The sequence below is a fragment of the Pan troglodytes genome, chromosome 11 (genome assembly GCF_028858775.2).
Source record: "Pan troglodytes isolate AG18354 chromosome 11, NHGRI_mPanTro3-v2.0_pri, whole genome shotgun sequence".
NCBI lineage: Eukaryota > Metazoa > Chordata > Mammalia > Primates > Hominidae > Pan > Pan troglodytes.
In genome coordinates, this window is record NC_072409.2 from 113,767,837 (window position 1) to 113,784,632 (window position 16,796).

The 16,796-nt window shown below is 39.8% G+C and overlaps 1 protein-coding gene and 1 non-coding gene across 14 annotated transcripts in view; one reads left to right on the forward strand and one right to left on the reverse strand.

Annotated features, from left to right (window-relative positions):
• Positions 1-16,796, reverse strand: part of SMARCA2 (SWI/SNF related, matrix associated, actin dependent regulator of chromatin, subfamily a, member 2) — a 178,097-nt gene that overhangs the window by 24,510 nt on the left and 136,791 nt on the right. For 8 of the 13 annotated variants that reach the window (XM_054657899.2, XM_054657897.2, XM_054657898.2 and 5 more), the window contains exon 28: positions 7,165-7,382. In XM_054657899.2, coding sequence (XP_054513874.1) covers positions 7,165-7,382 — 218 coding nt within the window. Of the gene's footprint in view, positions 1-7,164; positions 7,383-9,156; positions 9,253-10,472; positions 10,729-11,175; positions 11,403-16,796 lie in introns of those variants that run through there. The other 5 variants (XM_063788012.1, XM_054657900.2, XM_063788011.1 and 2 more) reach the window with 5 other exon arrangements.
• On the forward strand, positions 6,115-6,305 carry LOC112204499 (U2 spliceosomal RNA). The gene has a single exon (XR_002938138.1). It is a non-coding gene; the product is annotated as a U2 spliceosomal RNA (small nuclear RNA).

Genomic DNA, 16,796 nt, shown 5'->3' on the forward strand with positions numbered 1-16,796 from the left:
ATGATGGTGCTGACCAAGGAGACACAGAAGCTTAAGTAGACCATGTCATCTCCGAATGTGCACGAGTGACGGGAGGAAAACCTGAAAACAACAAGTACTACCTTAGAACGCTTTACAGAGTAGATTGTAACTAACTCAGAGAAGCTAGGTATGGCTCTGTCATCTAAGACTGACGCAGATTACAACTCAGTGGGTTCTGAACAACCAAAGATCCCAGCAGAATAATTTCAAATCATTCTGATAAGGAGTCCATGCAGGTCGGCCATCTGATTGGCTTGGGGAAAAAAAAATACAAATTTTTAAAACCCTAAAACAAAGCAACAAAAAATAATAACTACACAATGACATAGATTTGGTTTAAAATGTTTGTTACGAAAACTTATTTTAGAAAGACAGTATGAATGCCAGTGTAAAGATCCATTGGTTTGATGAAGCCTTGAGATGATAATCAGTGTGGGAAAGCCTTCGACACAGTAAATACCTAACGCACTTCAAATAAAGAACTTCCGAGACAGAGAAAGCCTTGGAACAAGGCAATATTTTTACATAAGAGCCCTGCCCTTCTGGAGAATGGGCTGATTATATGTAGGCCTTCAACAGAGTTTCAGCCGTACTCAAAATGAGAAAAATGCTGCAAATTACTTTTCAGTGTGTATAGGAATTAAGTACAATTAGTCCACAGGTTTGTAGTTTACCAAATTCTTGGAAAGCTGCTATAATGTAATAAAATATCAGATCATTTGCCGGGCATGGTGGCTCACGCCTGTAATCCCAGCACTTTGGGAGGCTGAGAAAGGCAGATCACCTGAGGTCAGGACTTCGAGACCAGCCTGACCCACATGGCAAAACCCTGTCTCTACCAAAAATACAAAATTAGTAAGGCATGGTGGTGCACACCCATAATCCCAGCAACTCTGGAGGCTGACGCAGGAGAATTGCTTGAACGCGGGAGGCAGATGTTGCCACTGCACTCCAGCTGGGCAACAAGAGCAAAACTGTCTCAAAAAAAAAAAAAAAAAGAAAGAAAGAAAAAAGAAAAAAGCTCATTTTCCCAGGTAAATATTATGATAATGTCCTGAATTGATTATAAGTACCAGGTAATGTCATTGTATCCTCAGATAATGGGGCTCATATGACCCCTACTTCCCTGAATTCCCCAGGCCAGCTACCTCTTCAGTAATATCCCATAGGAAAGCTATCTCTTCCACTGCATGATGAGCTAGTGGGGGTAAGTATCTGGAATTTTTTACCCTATAATTATATTCAAGAGTACAGTCCTGGAAATAAGCAAACAATGAAGGAAATATTTCTAAAAAGAATGAATGATTTTCTCCAATGTGAGAACTAAAAATTCAGGACAAGCTGAGTCTTACCACAATTCCCAGAGATACCACAAAGGCTTATTAAATTTAGGGACAAGAAGAACACATTCCCAGCTAGGGGAAGACAGCAGAGACTGAAGAGTGTCAGGGAGGCAGGAGCCATGTGGCTGCCACCCCTCTGTGCACCGGAGCTGTGTTCACCAATTGGACTGACCAGGCACTGACCAGGCAGGTATCTCCTGCCTCCTCCATCACTTTGCTGCATCCATCTTCAAGGCTAGACCTGATGTCCAAACCCTTTTACAGACAGCAGGGCTGGTCTTCCTGTGGACTGCTTCGGAAAGAATTGTCTTCGAGCAATTGATAGAGAGGGAGGAGGTGATGACACCCTACTCACTTTCTGTTTCCAGATTCTTCAGGAATGAGAACAATGCTCAGATTTGAAAAGCAAGGCATAATAAATGGTGAACAAAAACTCCTGATAAGAGAGTTGATAGAAAGAGCATATCAAGCCACTTCAAGTAAGTTCAAGTGTCCAGTTGCAAACTAATTAAATCCTGGAAAAGCATGTAGATTGCTTCTGCTAATAACATTTAGGAAATCACAGAGCATAAAAATGGAATCAGAACACTAGAGATAAGCAAATGTCCCAATTTCAATATGAGAAAGAAAATTTGAGACTGTTACACTTGATGTTGACCCTTGGTAAAAATTTAGAAGAAATTATTCAGATGCCACAGGGCTATTTAGAAAAGATAAATAGCATCATTAAGTGCCAGCAGGAGGTCTCTTAGAAAAAGCCATGGCAAGCTAACCTCATTTCACTTTTTCGGCAGGGTTTCTAGGTTGATAGATTGGAAAGGCTAGCCATGGTGTATCATGGTTTTAGCCTTTCTTGATCATGCTGAGAAAGGATAAATGTGGGTGACATGAGAGCATGGCTATATGAGTTCACTGATGGGTAGCCAACCTTAAGGAATACTGGTTAATATATTCATGTCAACCTGAAGTGATTTTCAGGGGTATGTCACAGAGACCTGTCCTTTGTCTAAGTTTCTAAGCAATAGCTTATATCAAATCTTTGGATGAAAAAACTTAGATACATAAACATAGTAAACATAATTTTTACGTAGATAAAAACTTAGAGGTACAGCATCATGCAAGGATGATGGGGTGAAAAGTAGTAAGGCTGGAACTACACAGGGATAAGAATACAATCAGTAGGTATAGGTTCAAAAAAATTATGCTTAGCTGAAAGCTAACCTTGGCAGTATTCATGTGAAATCAGAGCAGTGTATGTGTGTTTTGGGGTGGGGAGTGGGGGTTATTTCAACAAGTCACATATTCAATGAGTTAACTCTGTGTCAAGGTTGCTGGAAAAAGTAAACACACCCTTGAGTTATGCTAACAGAATTCTGGTGTCCAGAATAAGGAAGCTAACCACCCTGTAATTAATGATCAGAATACCCCATTGGCGTTCTGGGCGCCATGTTTTAAATGGGACACTAGGAGACTGGAATGTGGCCAATGTCTAGGCATCACTCAGAGAGCAAAGTGAAGGGTTCCTACCTGAAGAAGAATGTCCTGAGGTAGATATGCTTGTTGATACATTTTAAAGGATATTTCTCAGAATGAGAGCACATTTATTCTCTGAGGTTCCAAGTGGAACAAACAGCTAGGGGTCAGATGGCTGCATCCCTTTTAATGTAGGAAACGGTGATGTGTTTAGAACTGTCCTTTGGTGTCAAGAACTACTCTGAAGCAGGGAGCTCACTCTGAAGCAGGGAGCTCACACTGCAGTGTCCACATGGAGGCGGATGACCACATGCCAGAGGTGGTACAGGGGACTTACTTGTACTGTGCGAAGTTGGGCCAGGCAGAGCTGAACATCCCTTCCAACGTTAATAATGTCTCTAGGAATCTCTCTCTCTCTCTTCTTGATCCAAGTAACCGAAAGCCATGTCTCTAGAGTTGGAATAGCTCCACAGACTATACTCTTTACCATCTAACTCTACATCTCATCCCAGGGGCAATTTTCAAGGGTACAAATGCAAACAGGATGAATCCCTTCTCAAAGAACAGTCTTAGGTTAAATATTACATAAATTGAGAATATGAGTTTTTAAAAGCTTCTAAATAAGCAGAAAACAAAGCATGCTTAACAAGTCAAAACAAAGCCTTCTAGTACTACTTGATATAAAGTTTTCTATTTGTGCAAATAAAATGATGGGGGCCAGTAGCAACAGACCAGTACTACCTCTGAATAGATAGCAGTTACTGCAGAAGGATTTTACACTTACGAATCACACAATATCTGGCTCTTAAGGGTCAGATTTTTAGAAGCACCCTCCTTTTTAAAAAACAAGTCCTATGACTGACTAAAAAGCAATGAACACACACATAAATGATCTTAGTTCTTTATGAAAATATGAAGATACATCTGCCCCAGAATCATGCATGAACTTTTAAACAACTGTCTCATGAGAGCTAATTAATTCTTCCTATATATCAGTTAAATATAAATGGCTGTTCTTATTTAATATGCTGTTAATCTACATGACTGTCAGAGCCCTAACATTTGACCAAAGTGATGGGAAGGAGGTATTTCTTTCACAGGTGGGTTGAGTTACTATTTAAATAACTGACTTTAATGGTGCAAAAATCTCAACACAGTGAAATGTACATCTCCCAGCAGCATTTTCTAAAACCAACCAAAAATATGATACTGTATCTAATTAAGGCTCTCCTAATTTGAGTGCCTCCTACTTGAGTACCAAGTTAAAGAGAAATACAAAATATAAATAGTTAGTGCTTTTTCTAGAGGATTACCAACATGAAATGTATATGAAACATTCAGTGGTGGGAAATTTAGTACATACTCCCCAGAAAGCATCTCAATGTGGGAGCTAATAGAATGTGTCTTACCAGGACACTTTTTAAGGAAAAGTAAGCAAGCAAATAAAACAAGGAAAAGTTAAAAAGAAAAAGCTACTCAATATCTGCATGCTGAAATATTCAAATACCCTTTACCTACAGTACAACTAAAGACATACTCAATAAACAGTACCACTGAAACTGCATTTTCTGTTTCTAGAAACAAAACCATGGAAATCAGCATCAGCAAGGACACTTTCTTTCTGGTGCTCAGAGGTCCATTCACCTACCTGATTAGCCTCAAAGTCTGAAAGGCTGATTATTAATAATGAAACTGTTCAGAGAACCTGAGTTACATTAAATCCCTGATGACACATAAGGACTCTAGAGGCAGGCGCAGTAATGAATCCCATTTCTGGGATTCTGGGATGGGGAAACTGAGGCTCAGGGAGATTAAGTAAATTACTCCACTGTCCCATAGCTGGTGAATGTCAGAGTCAGGATTCAAATGCAGGTGGTTAAATCAAGACAAGAGTCTGTACTCTAAACCACTGTGCAATGCTTAGCTGAGGTTTAAGGCATATAATCTCCTACCAATCTGTATTTCTGGATGGTTTCTAGGAAAGTGGTCAGCCCACAGCCATGTATACCAGGAAGTCATAAACTCAAAGGCTATGGAGCCAGCAGGTAATAAAAATGAATGAATTGAGTCGGGCGTAAAAAGCGTGACGGTAAATGGCGACCCACTCCATACTGAAGAGATGACAGAGAGTGACGGGGATTGTGACAACCTAGAGCGCGATGCTGCCAATGAAAGGATGGCCACTTCTTCATGCCTACTGATTGCTACCTTAGGGAGAGCTGGGCAAAGTGCTGCCAGAGTTTCTGGTTTTTCAAAAGGGTGGGGGATGGGAGGGAAATTTTTGCAAGAAATCTCTCCAGGTTTATGTATTTGCTGACCCCCACCCCTCAAAAAAAAAACATAAAACCAAATGAATCTGTTGGCAGTATGTCATCCACCTGTTGGTGACTTCTTTTATGTCACTAGAGAAAGACACAGCCATCATCTTAGAATGAAAGGCCTAGCTTCTCAACCTCCAAGGACTTTCCTGGCCCTTCTCAGTGTTATAACAGCCCTTGACTCACTCAGCAAGTAATGAACAAAATGCCTGTCACACATCACAGCCCATCTGGTCAGAGAAACAGATGTTACACTCTCCTGAGACAAAGGCAAAAAAGTTTGATGTATATACAGAGTGATGCTCTCTACTTAGTAATATTTTGTTTTAAGCCAGGGACTGAGAAAATAAGGGATAATAATCCAAGCTGGCTTCTGGAATACTGTCCCTTTCTATGGCAAATATACAAGGGGAGCTAGGGGGTGAATAAAAACGTAAGAGTTACTGATTCATGGTTTACAAGGAAGTTTTCATGTTCACTCTGGACAAAGCATGGACTTGTGGTCAAGATTTCCTTCCTGGATTGCTGTCTTTCCCCTTCATTAATGAACCGTTGGTCCAAACCCAAGAGAATGGGGTTGCCCTTCTGGCCACTTCAGAAGCCTTAAAGGGGATGAACTTAATTTATTTTTTGAAAAAAGGAAAACAGCACAAAATCTGAGAGACCTGGTGGGCAAAATGGAGCAAGAAATTCTGGCCTTTTCACAAACATCTCCACCTACTCCTCTTTCCCCATTTCTGAAAACTCCTTGCAGATAAGAAAGGCTTAACAGCAAAACCCCATGGTGGAAAGTTTCTTGCTTTTTATACCACTTAATTTTTATAATAATTTTTCCTTCCTGCTATGATGTATTCAGCAAAGCCATAATGAAAAACTAAAAACACAACGTAGTTATTCATGTGAAACACTTACAGGTGCACAGAGCAACACTAGTTAATGTCAAACATTTCTGGTAACTAACTGCTTCTCAGCCTTTTCGCTAAGACCAAGTGTAGTATCTGTTGTTACATGCTTAATATCTGATTCCTCCTCTATCCGAGGACAATATGTTAAGGGGATTTTGGAAGCAGGGAGCTAGAACAGGAGCTTGCTTCATCCACTCCACACATCGACCTGGTACTGCAGTACCTCCAGGAATGATGCACCTCCTTAAGAAAAAATTTTTTTCAGTTGGTAATTTAAAACTGATTAATACCACTATGCAACTGAGAGAGTGAAAATGTCTGTTTCCTGTCAATTTTTCAACTGAAACGAGAAGCCATCTTCAAATAAAAACATTACCACGTGATAATAAAGTGGAAACCAAGTCAACCAACCAAAACGTAGCCTAACTAGTTCATCTACTGTATGGATCTGACTGACACCCTACAGTGTCTTTGGTTTTCAAATAATTATTCATTGTTTAAAATGGCCTGGGAGGAGTGTCCCACACAGCTTTCTCAAAGTCTGTATCCAAAAATCCCATAAAAAAGGTAAATTTGCTGAAAGACCATGCTATGTGGTATTAGGAAGAAAGAGATAATTCAAGTGCTCAGCAATTCAAGTGTTGGAAGGAAAGAAGAAACTGTATTTACTATGAAGCATCTATTTTGCTTTAAACAGTCTTAACATGAAATATTTACCTTAAATATATTAGGATTCTTCTTTCTCTAACAATTCAATTAAAAAAAATAATATTACTCCATCATTCCAATCCCTTTCATCTGAAATATCTTCATTTTCAGATGGTATTTCAGAGGTCCTTAAGAATCCTTTTCTAATTGAGATATTTTAAAAATTTTGTAATCTAAACTAAATTTTCAACTATCTTAAATAATACCTGATGAAACATCATACAAAATAGCAACAGTGGCCGTTTTAAACAGGTACAAAGAGAGAAAGCCATAAAACCCAAAGTACAAAGAACCTTAATAAAACCTAAGTGCACAACTTAACAACTCCTGCTCCTCACGGAGCGCCACTCAGCGTCTTGGTGAGAGACGATCAAGGTGAAGGAACCAAACACTCACCTGTCTTTGTAGTTTATCACAGTATCGATGATAGCGTTCATCTGCTTTGTCAGTTTGGGGGGATTTGGTGACAGTTTCTCGGCGGGAGGGCGGCCTCTTCTCTTCTTAGCTTTTTCCACATCTTCTTTTGCAGGATCTTTGTCCACATTTCTTCGTCTTTTTCGCTTCTTGAGCCGCACTTCCTCTTCCATTTCCTCCAAATTGCCGTCTTCAATGGCCTGTTCATTGGAAACAAAGGAGAAAAATTCAAGACAAGAAAATAACCAAGACAAAAAAAGTATGTGTATATTTATATATATAGCTCCAACAATTAGAATAAAATGAAAGAAATTAACCAAAAAAAAGTAAAAGTTAACAGTAATCAGTGGAGGAAGCAGAAAAAAAGGAATGCCACCATATTGGATAAATGCATCTTTAACTCAAGTCTGTTTCATGAGCAAAACACACTGAAGGCCCAAAACACTCACAGTAAAGAAGAATATGACAAATATTAAAAGATCTATCAATTCAAGTGTTTGATGATAACTGAATCCAGATGAAATTTTAGCTCAGTTTAAGAACAAGACCCTAATTTTCTCATTACTGCAAGGGAAGGAAAAGGTAAACAAAACGAGGGGTGGGTTATGAAAAAAAAATCTCTAAGAATACATCCACACGATCATATAAGCTTTGACCTTTTCTTCAGGTTTTGCATCAATTTATTCATGATTAACAATATAAATCAAAATTCCATCTAGATTTTTGTTCTAACGTGGCAATTAGTAAACAAGGAAACGGGAAAGTACAAAGCCACATTCCTTGGTAAACGCACTTAAATCATTCGATAAAGAACACACACACTCACAAACAATAAACACTTTTTTCCAATTACCTGCAAACGCTTGCTTTAAACCAGAGCCAGCAGCACTAATGCAGAGAGATAATAAAATAGCTATAAAAACAACCAGGTATAAAAGAAACCTGTTCATAAAGGGCTAAAAGATCCATGTGACAGACCCAGAAGTTTAAACTTTTTTTTTTTCCTGGTAAATCTCAAAACTCAAAAGAAGAAAAATAAAGGGGAAAAATACTGCAAAGAAAGAAAAAAAAAGAACATAAAATTTGAACATAGAAAAGAAATTTTCTAAAAAAAAGATCTTTAAATTACATTTTGAGATTGCTCTCTCACACAAAATAACTAATGTTGTTATTTGTTCCTCCTGCCTCTCAATATTGCCTCCAGTATGCAAATGATAATCAATCCTTTCTCGTAGCTGAAAGAGCTCTAATCATAAGGCAATTACCTTCATTTCTCCACAGCACCAAACATGGCTAATATTTATGATCATGTGAGTATAACAATCAATATAAAGAGTGATTACAGCTCAGACATAATTTCTTTCACTTATGTACAACGCTTCCTGAAAAAGAAAGGTTTTGTGAAGAAAACCTGGTGCAGAACACAAAACAACCTGGCATGTTAAAAATGCCAGTGGGATTTTAAAAAAAAAATGTTTTCTATGCATCCTCCAATGTGCAAATCCATAGAAGCAACATGCACACAGACAGATTCCTAAGGGACAGTCTGAGCCTAGGCCTTAATAATCAAAAGACAATTTCCATCACGATCCTACAGTGTTCAGATAACCACTATGAAGGAGGCGAGATCTGATGAGTTATGAGGAAAAAGGAAAAGGAAAAAAAAAAAAAAGCTTCACATTATTGCATTAATATTCATTTGCCTAAAAGCAGGACACCCACTATACAGCTAAACACACTGCAGCTAAGCGAAGATTAAGAGAAGGAAATTGTCCCGCATATCTTGGAGGCTGAACATGCTAATAATAAATACAGCATGCAAGGCTGTCAACAGTTAATGGTATTGCTCTCCTCAAGCACCCAGTTGCACACAGAAATACGGAGAACACCGGCTTTTGATGTGTTACACACCTACACATGCCTGGTATGTAGTTCTACTGAATCTTCAAGACGGCAACGAAAAAGGATATTTACCTTACCACTATCAGCAGGCCGGCTATCGGAAATCACAGTTAGTGGGGATAAAATTAACAAGCCAGCAAAGCAGCGAGCTGCTAGTCTCTTCATCAGCTGATCAGGAAAAAAAAGAGAGCTGGGGAAAGGCTATGTTTTCATATACAAGTAATTTTATTTTACTGAAAATTTAATACTGAAAGGATTGTGGATACTCAAATCTGCTGTTTCATTCTACCTACTACAAGGCCCGAAGGCTTCCTCCTTCAGCCTGTTTTAATATTGACAACTACTTATCATATTTTTTTCCCCTTATTATTCCAGGCAGCAGAATTAGAGATTTTAGCTCAGGTGGTTTCTGATTCTTGCTCGCATTTTAACAATTAAGCCAGTGAGAAAACAAATTAATATTCAAATTTATTTTAAAAAATTAAAACAAGGTATGCTTTTTTGGTATTTTATACCTTATTTTTTAAAAAATAGCAGCATGGTTTGGAGCAGTCTAAATGATTTTTGAAATAGAAGACAATTTTTAAAAAAAATTAAATGCATGTAAATAAAAGCAATGTACATGTTCTAAGATTCAAATATTTTAACATAATATGTTATTCTGCTCTTTAAGGAAAATTCAGAACAACTGTAACACTTCACTTTCAGTTTCATGCTGTAAAATTTTTCATTGTTTTTCTTCTCACTGAGATAAATGAAGTTGGGGGGAGTTGTAAAAAGGATATTTCTACTCTCACCCCCCTTAATTTTGAAAAGAGGGAAAAAGCATAAGCTTGTGATATTTGGACTTTTAAATCTCTAAATCTGTGAGTAGCTAAGAAGCGAAAACAAATTAAATTGCAAACAGAACAACTGAAACAATTTTTATTACAATTGCTAATACGTGCAGATTCTTATTAAATTTAGGTTTTGGAATTACAAGGAAACACACAAAGTACTGACCATTATTCCCCTCAAACTAAGGTTTTATGCAGGAATGCAGAGAGCTACAAAACATCTTCCCTCCTCCCCAAAGACCCCAAACACATCCATATGCAGTGCTTTATGTTCTGTGATTTCTAAGGGTCTTTTTCTAATGGAAATCAATTCACTAAACACTTCCCAATGCTTTTCGCACATAAAGAGTAGAGTAAGATTACTCCTGCATGTAAGTAAAATTATTCATGGAGATTTTAAACTGTTCTTTTATTTTAAAAAATTATTTATTAAACTGGCTCAACTGACTCAAACTCAGCGCTGGGGGTTGGGGGGGCACACACAAAAAAAAAACCCCAAAACTTGCTACACAATGCTAAAGTACTACCCCCAGAAAGAATTCCCTTCCAAACCTTTTACCAGCACAATAATGAAATAAATCACAGAAGCAAACCCCCAGTTTCCGACTGGTGACGTGTTGCGCAAGAGTGCGAGCCCTAATTCAACATACAGACGGCTCCCATGCTGAACTGCCTCTAGATTTAATGAAGTGAATAGGAAGGAAGTCGGGGAAAAAAGTGTACAAATAAGAAATTAACACTTTCCTTCCCTACCGAAACGGTGAAACACAACTACAGCGAAGTTTAGTGAGGCACCTCTTTTCTTAAAGGCACACTGCACCCGTTTGGCTCCGGATGTCACGAAAAAAAAAACCCATACGGTGGTAAAAATCCCCAGTCAAGTTAAAACAGTTAAGCATATTTCAGCCTGCGTTTTTCCTGAATGAAGCTGGGAATTACTCCTTCCTCCACTGGATGGCAACCTTTTTTTTTTTTTTTTTTTTTTGGCCCTCTTTCTCTCTTTTCTTTCTTTCAATTTTGCTTAAAAGAAAATGTTTTTCATGACTCAGGGGGTGCAAGAACGAGATGCAAACTAGCTCCCTCTTCAATTAGTTCTTATGAAAGCAGCGTGCACGTTCTGACAGCAAAATGCAGGAGACAGTCATGCAGGATTAGCTGTTCTAGAGGAAACACTTTGCAGCTAGCAAAGCACATGGCAGACCCGGGAAGCGGCCACACGTGGGTCCAGTCGTGGCCCTCTCATCCTGACACACACCAACCACATCTTTACTGCGTGACGGAAGGTCCAGAAAGTCAGCCTCAGGCGCCTTCTTCTCAACCCGGTGGTGTAAAGAATTGCTGTTATGCGTGGTTCACAATATCACAAAGCAGAGGGGATCCATGATTATGAATAGGTAAACAGGGACACGCAAACAAAAAGCCCCACGCCAACTCCTGCGCATTGTTTCCACCTCCGCCTCTCCAAGTCCACCAAGCCATGTGGCACAGTCCTTACAGTGGAACAAACCATCTTAACACTGAAAGGAGCAATTCTAAAGATACCCAGACAAGGCATGGAAATTTCTTCCATGTGAAACGGGAAAGTCAGTACTCAAACACTAACTCTGCTATTTCAGTATCATATTTCTGTCCACTGACACTTTCTCTTTCTCCCTCTGGGGATCCTCCTGCCTTAGGAACTCTCGTTGGATTCCAGAAGAGGACCCTGGGATGCTGCTGGGCATGGGGGTGGGGTTATAGAGCCCAGGGCTAAGCATTAAAGAATGCAGGTTAAGACCACTACATTATACTGGTGCTTTCTGGGGACAGCTCACACATCACCAAACTTGATTCCAAAATTCAGACAGGCTAAACCTCCCTCGTGCCCTGCTGAGATCCTGGAAGCCAATAATACAGTAATGATCCCCCAAACAAGAAAAGCAATGGCAACAAAATAGTGGAATTTTACATTTACATTTTCATATATGAGAGATTTTCTTACAATACAAATATTAAACAACAACAAAGTTGAACATAGAGCTCGTCCTCAAAGATGCTACATTATTTTAATCGGTTTAATGCATACTGCAGCACTTTTGGATGCAGAATTTCAGACTCAGGGCTTTGGACAGTAAGTTTTTGATTATTACTGTCTCCAAAAGCAACCTGTTAGAAAAACTGACATAAAATCAAATTCCCTAAAGTGAAATAATCTAGACGCAAAAAAGCAAATACTGTATGATTTCAGAGATGAGAAAAGAGAACAGTGGTTACCAGGGGCTGAGGGAAGACGGCTGGGGAGTTAGTGCTTAATGAGGTCAGAATTTCAGTTTGAGATAACGGAAAAGTTCTGAAGATGGGATGTTGGTGATGGTTGCACAACAAGGTAAATGTACTTAATGTTACTGAAATGTACACTTGACATGGCTACAATGGGCCAGGTACGGTGGCTCATGCCTGTAATCCCAGCACTTTGGGAGGCCAAGGCAGGTCAATCACCTGAGGTAGGGAGTTTGAGACCAGCCTAACCAACATGGAGAAGCCCCATCTCTACTAAAAATACAAAATTAGCCGGGCATGGTGGCGCATGCCCTGTAATCCCACCTACTCAGGAGGCTGAGGCAGGAGAATTGCTTGAACCCCGGGAGGCTGAGGTTGCAATTAGCCAAGATTGTGCCATTGCACTCCAGCCTGGGTAACAAGAGCAAAACTCTGCCCCCCCCCCCCAAAAAAAAGTCTAAAATGGTAAATTTTATGGTATTTTCCCATAAGAAAAAAAAGTCCCTGAAAAGAAACCAAATTATCTAAATTAAGGAACAACTTAACCCCAATTAAACCCCAACAACTGCAGGTTCATACATGTTCTTACCACCTCGACACACAGCACATAATATTAGCGAAATCTTGCTAGCTTTCCTTCAGAATTCAACCCTTTTAACATTTCAACAGATAACACGTTCAGTCTTGCCCTGGCCAATGGCTAGAACTTTTCGAAAATCCCCATTTATTCTTTCAAAGGTTATTAAGGGAATATCCATGATGTAAGAAAATAACTGTGTATAGGACATAACTATTCACAAACTTTATACTTTTGTTAACAAATGCTTCCCATATTCAAGAGATGAGTTGGTCTGAAGGGTAAGGACTTTTTTGGATATAGTTTTTTTCCTCCGACTGTGGTTCAATAAACTGATGACATTAACTCAACAGACTCCGTTTCGTATTTCATTCGTCGGGCAACTGGGATGCCAACTGCACTCCCAGTTCTCCCTGATTTGGGACTGAAATGTACAAAGCTGACCATAAAGGGGAAGAAAATTGAGCCTCAGCTTAACTGAATTTCTGGTACAGTGGGTTTTCCAGTTTACTGATCAATAACTTCAGATCACTTTTGGAAAAAAAAAAAAAAAAAAAAGGTTTTCTCTTTCCCCATATGCCATAAGCACACGGAGGTGGGTGACGAAGGGAAAAGGGGAGCTACGGCTTACACATCTGAGACAAGGTCAATTAATACACTATTTTAGTTAAAAGCAATTTGGTTGGAAAAAGGAAAATGCCCCTGCGCAGTGGCTCACGCCTGTAATCCCAGCACTTTGGGAGTCCAAGGCGGGTGGATCACAAGGTCAGGAGTTCGAGACCAGCCTGGCCAATATGGTGAAACACCATCTCTACTAAAAATACAAACATTAGCCAGGTGTGGTGGCACGTGCCTGTAGTCCCAGCTACTCGGGAGGCTGAGGCAGGAGAATCGCTTGAACCCGGGAGGCGGAGGCTGCAGTGAGCCGAGATTGCCCCACTGTACTCCAGCCTGGGCAACAGAGCAAGACTCAGTCTCAAAAAAATAAAAAGAAAAATGAGTTTAAAAATTATTTTAGCCATAAGTTCAACTAAGAACCCATGTGACTGATACCTTTTAAGCAGTATTAAACACAATATACTCTATTTGGAGAATGACTTTTAGATGTAGTAGAGGTTGGCCCACAAAACATCTGGCCCTGAAGACCCTACCAAATTATAAATGTGAAGTATTTACACCTTTGTTCTTACAAGTTAGGCACATGCTATGCTCAGCTCCCTGGGGTAGAATCAAAAAACCTGAGAGATTTTGAGACCCTGCAAGAGACTTAGAGAAACAATGGAGAACTGCAAGAAATACAGTTCTGCTTTCCTATTCCGAGATCATCAATCAAGTTACTATCTACTCTTAACACAGTCAGGAACTCCATCTGCTTGTCTGTTGAGCAGGGCTCCTCAGAAGGGCCTGGGCCACTTCTGTACTTCGAGGTTCTCAGTATATTAAAAATGAAATGCCAAAAGAGGGTAACAAACTAATATAGTTTTAATGCTCACAAAGAATAACTTAATGCTTTTAAGACAGATAAAATACAACTATTAAGAGCATAACCTTATTTGGAGATAGTGTCAAATGGCAACTTGGAGGCACGTTCATGAATGTGTGAGGCCTGAGCAAAATAAATGGTTCTTTCCTGGGCTTCCCTGGGATAGGCCGTCCATGAGGAACTGAGCCACAACCCAGGGTTCCACGCTACTGCAACAAGTCAGACTTTCAGAAGGTCATTACACCCATCGTGGTTAAGAACATCAAATTAATAAGATACTGATGAGAATAAGGTAGTTGTTCTGCTTGAGTCCAATGCAAAGAATGTCCATTAATAGCCCAACAATGAGAGAGGAAAACACGTAAATAAAGCAACAGAAGAAATCAAAAGCATAGTAGTTTGAGGCTGTCTAATACAGAAAAAAATAGCCTCAACTTTTAATAAATGTTCAGATACACAGCATCATTAATACTTCTACTACTACTGATGCAGCTACTACTACTACCACCATTGTCCCTGCCAGCAGCAGCAGCAAAATTGGCTAACGCATGTTTGCTGTGTTGACAGCCACTCAGTGCTTTGGGTACATTTAGTCATTTAAACCTCACAATAACCCTAAAAAGGCAGCCACTCTTACTCTCTGCATTTTGCAGATGAGGAAACTGAGGCACAGAGAGATATAGCATCTTGTTCCAGATCATAGAATAGTAAGAAGATGACTCAGTATTTGAACTCAAAGTCTGGCTGCATAAACCACACCCTTAACTACCAGATTATTCTACGTTATAGCAGAAAACAATAACTTATTATTAATGATGACTGCACCATCAGGAAAAGGCTAAGTTATACTTGCCAGGCTTAGGTGAATAATTCAAGTAAAAACATAACATGATACATCTTAGGAAGACTTTCAACAAATATCACACACAGATAAACACACTTCCAGCAAAGATCTCTCTCTCTCACACACACACACACACAGCTTTCCATAGACGTGTGGAACCATAAAAGTAACCATGCAAGTTCAAAGTGCACAGTCATTTTAATAGTCAATGGGATTATTGTTCCACAACTTTAAAAAATTTATGTGTAAACATTAAAAACTCATACATGTAGAGGGGAAGGAAAAAACTAGTAAAATAAGCATTTGCTTAGTACACTAATTTAAAATATTAGAAACATTGAGCATTAAAATGTTTCATTTCTCTATTTAAAAAACTCTATCCAGAGTATTTTGCTTTGCTTTGCTTTGTTCGAGACAGGGCCTCATTCTGTTGCCCAGGCCGGAGTGCAGTGGTGTAATCAATCACAGCTCACTACAGCCTCAACCTTGTGGGCTCAAGCAATCCTCCCACCTCACCCTCCTGAGAGCTGGGACTACAGGCGCACACCACCATGCCTGGCTATTTTCTTTTTTGTAGAGACAGGGTCAGGCTATGTTGCTTACACTTGTCTTGAACTCCTGGGCGCAAGTGATCTTCCTGCTTTGGCCTCCCAAAGTGTTGGGATTACAGGAGCGAGCGATCCCATCTGGCCTATCGAGGGCATTTTGAACAGTGCTTGTTTTCTTCTTGTCAAACAACTTACGATATAGAATACACGTCTTTTCTATGCCTTGGAAAACTGCCATACTCCTAAATTTGGGTTGGCTTCCAACGTTTTATCCTTTGCCATTTCCATGTCGTGAATTAGCTGAGTTCCTTTACTGTGACTTTGTTTTTTTGTTTGTTTGATTGTTTTTGCCATTATCACTTCCTCTGGGTCATCTTCATCGTTTTCTTGATAGCCACATCCCTCATTTATGTGGGTAAGTTCACCTTCACCATGTTCCCTAGCTGAATATCTAGAATCTCTCCTGTATGGCCACTTTGTGATCCTACATCTTTCTTCACATAAATTATTTTTATTTTTTATAAATTCTTTTATTTTTATTTTTTGAGACAGTCTTGCTCACTCTGTTGCCCAGGCTGGAGTGCAGTGGCGTGATCTTGGCTCACTGAAACCTCTGCCTCCCAGGTTCAAGTGATTCTCCTGCCTCAGACTCTCAAGCAGCTGGGACTACAGGTGTGCACCACCACGCCTGGCTAATTTTTATATTTTTAGTAGAGATGGGGTTTTGCCATGTTGGCCAGGCTGGTCTTGAACTTCTGACCTCAGGTGATCCGCCCACCTCAGCCTCCCAAAGTGCTGGGATTACAGGTGTGAGCCAATGCACCCGACCTTATTTTTTAAATTTTTGAGATGGAGTCTCGCTCTGTTGCCCAGGCTGGAGTGCAGCGGTACAATCTCAGCTCACTGCAGCCTCTGCCTCCCAGGTTCAATTCTCCTGCTTCAGCCTTCCAAGTAGCTGGGATTACAGGCATGAGCCACGAGCCACCACACCTGGCTAATCTTGTATTTCCAGTAAAGATGGGCTTTCATCATGTTGGCCAGACTGGTCTCAAACTCTCTTGACCTCAGGTGATCCACCTGCCCCGGCCACCCAAAGTGCTGGGATTACAGGCATGAGCCATGGCACCCAGCCTTTCTTCACTTAAGTTCTTGATAGGGTTGTCTT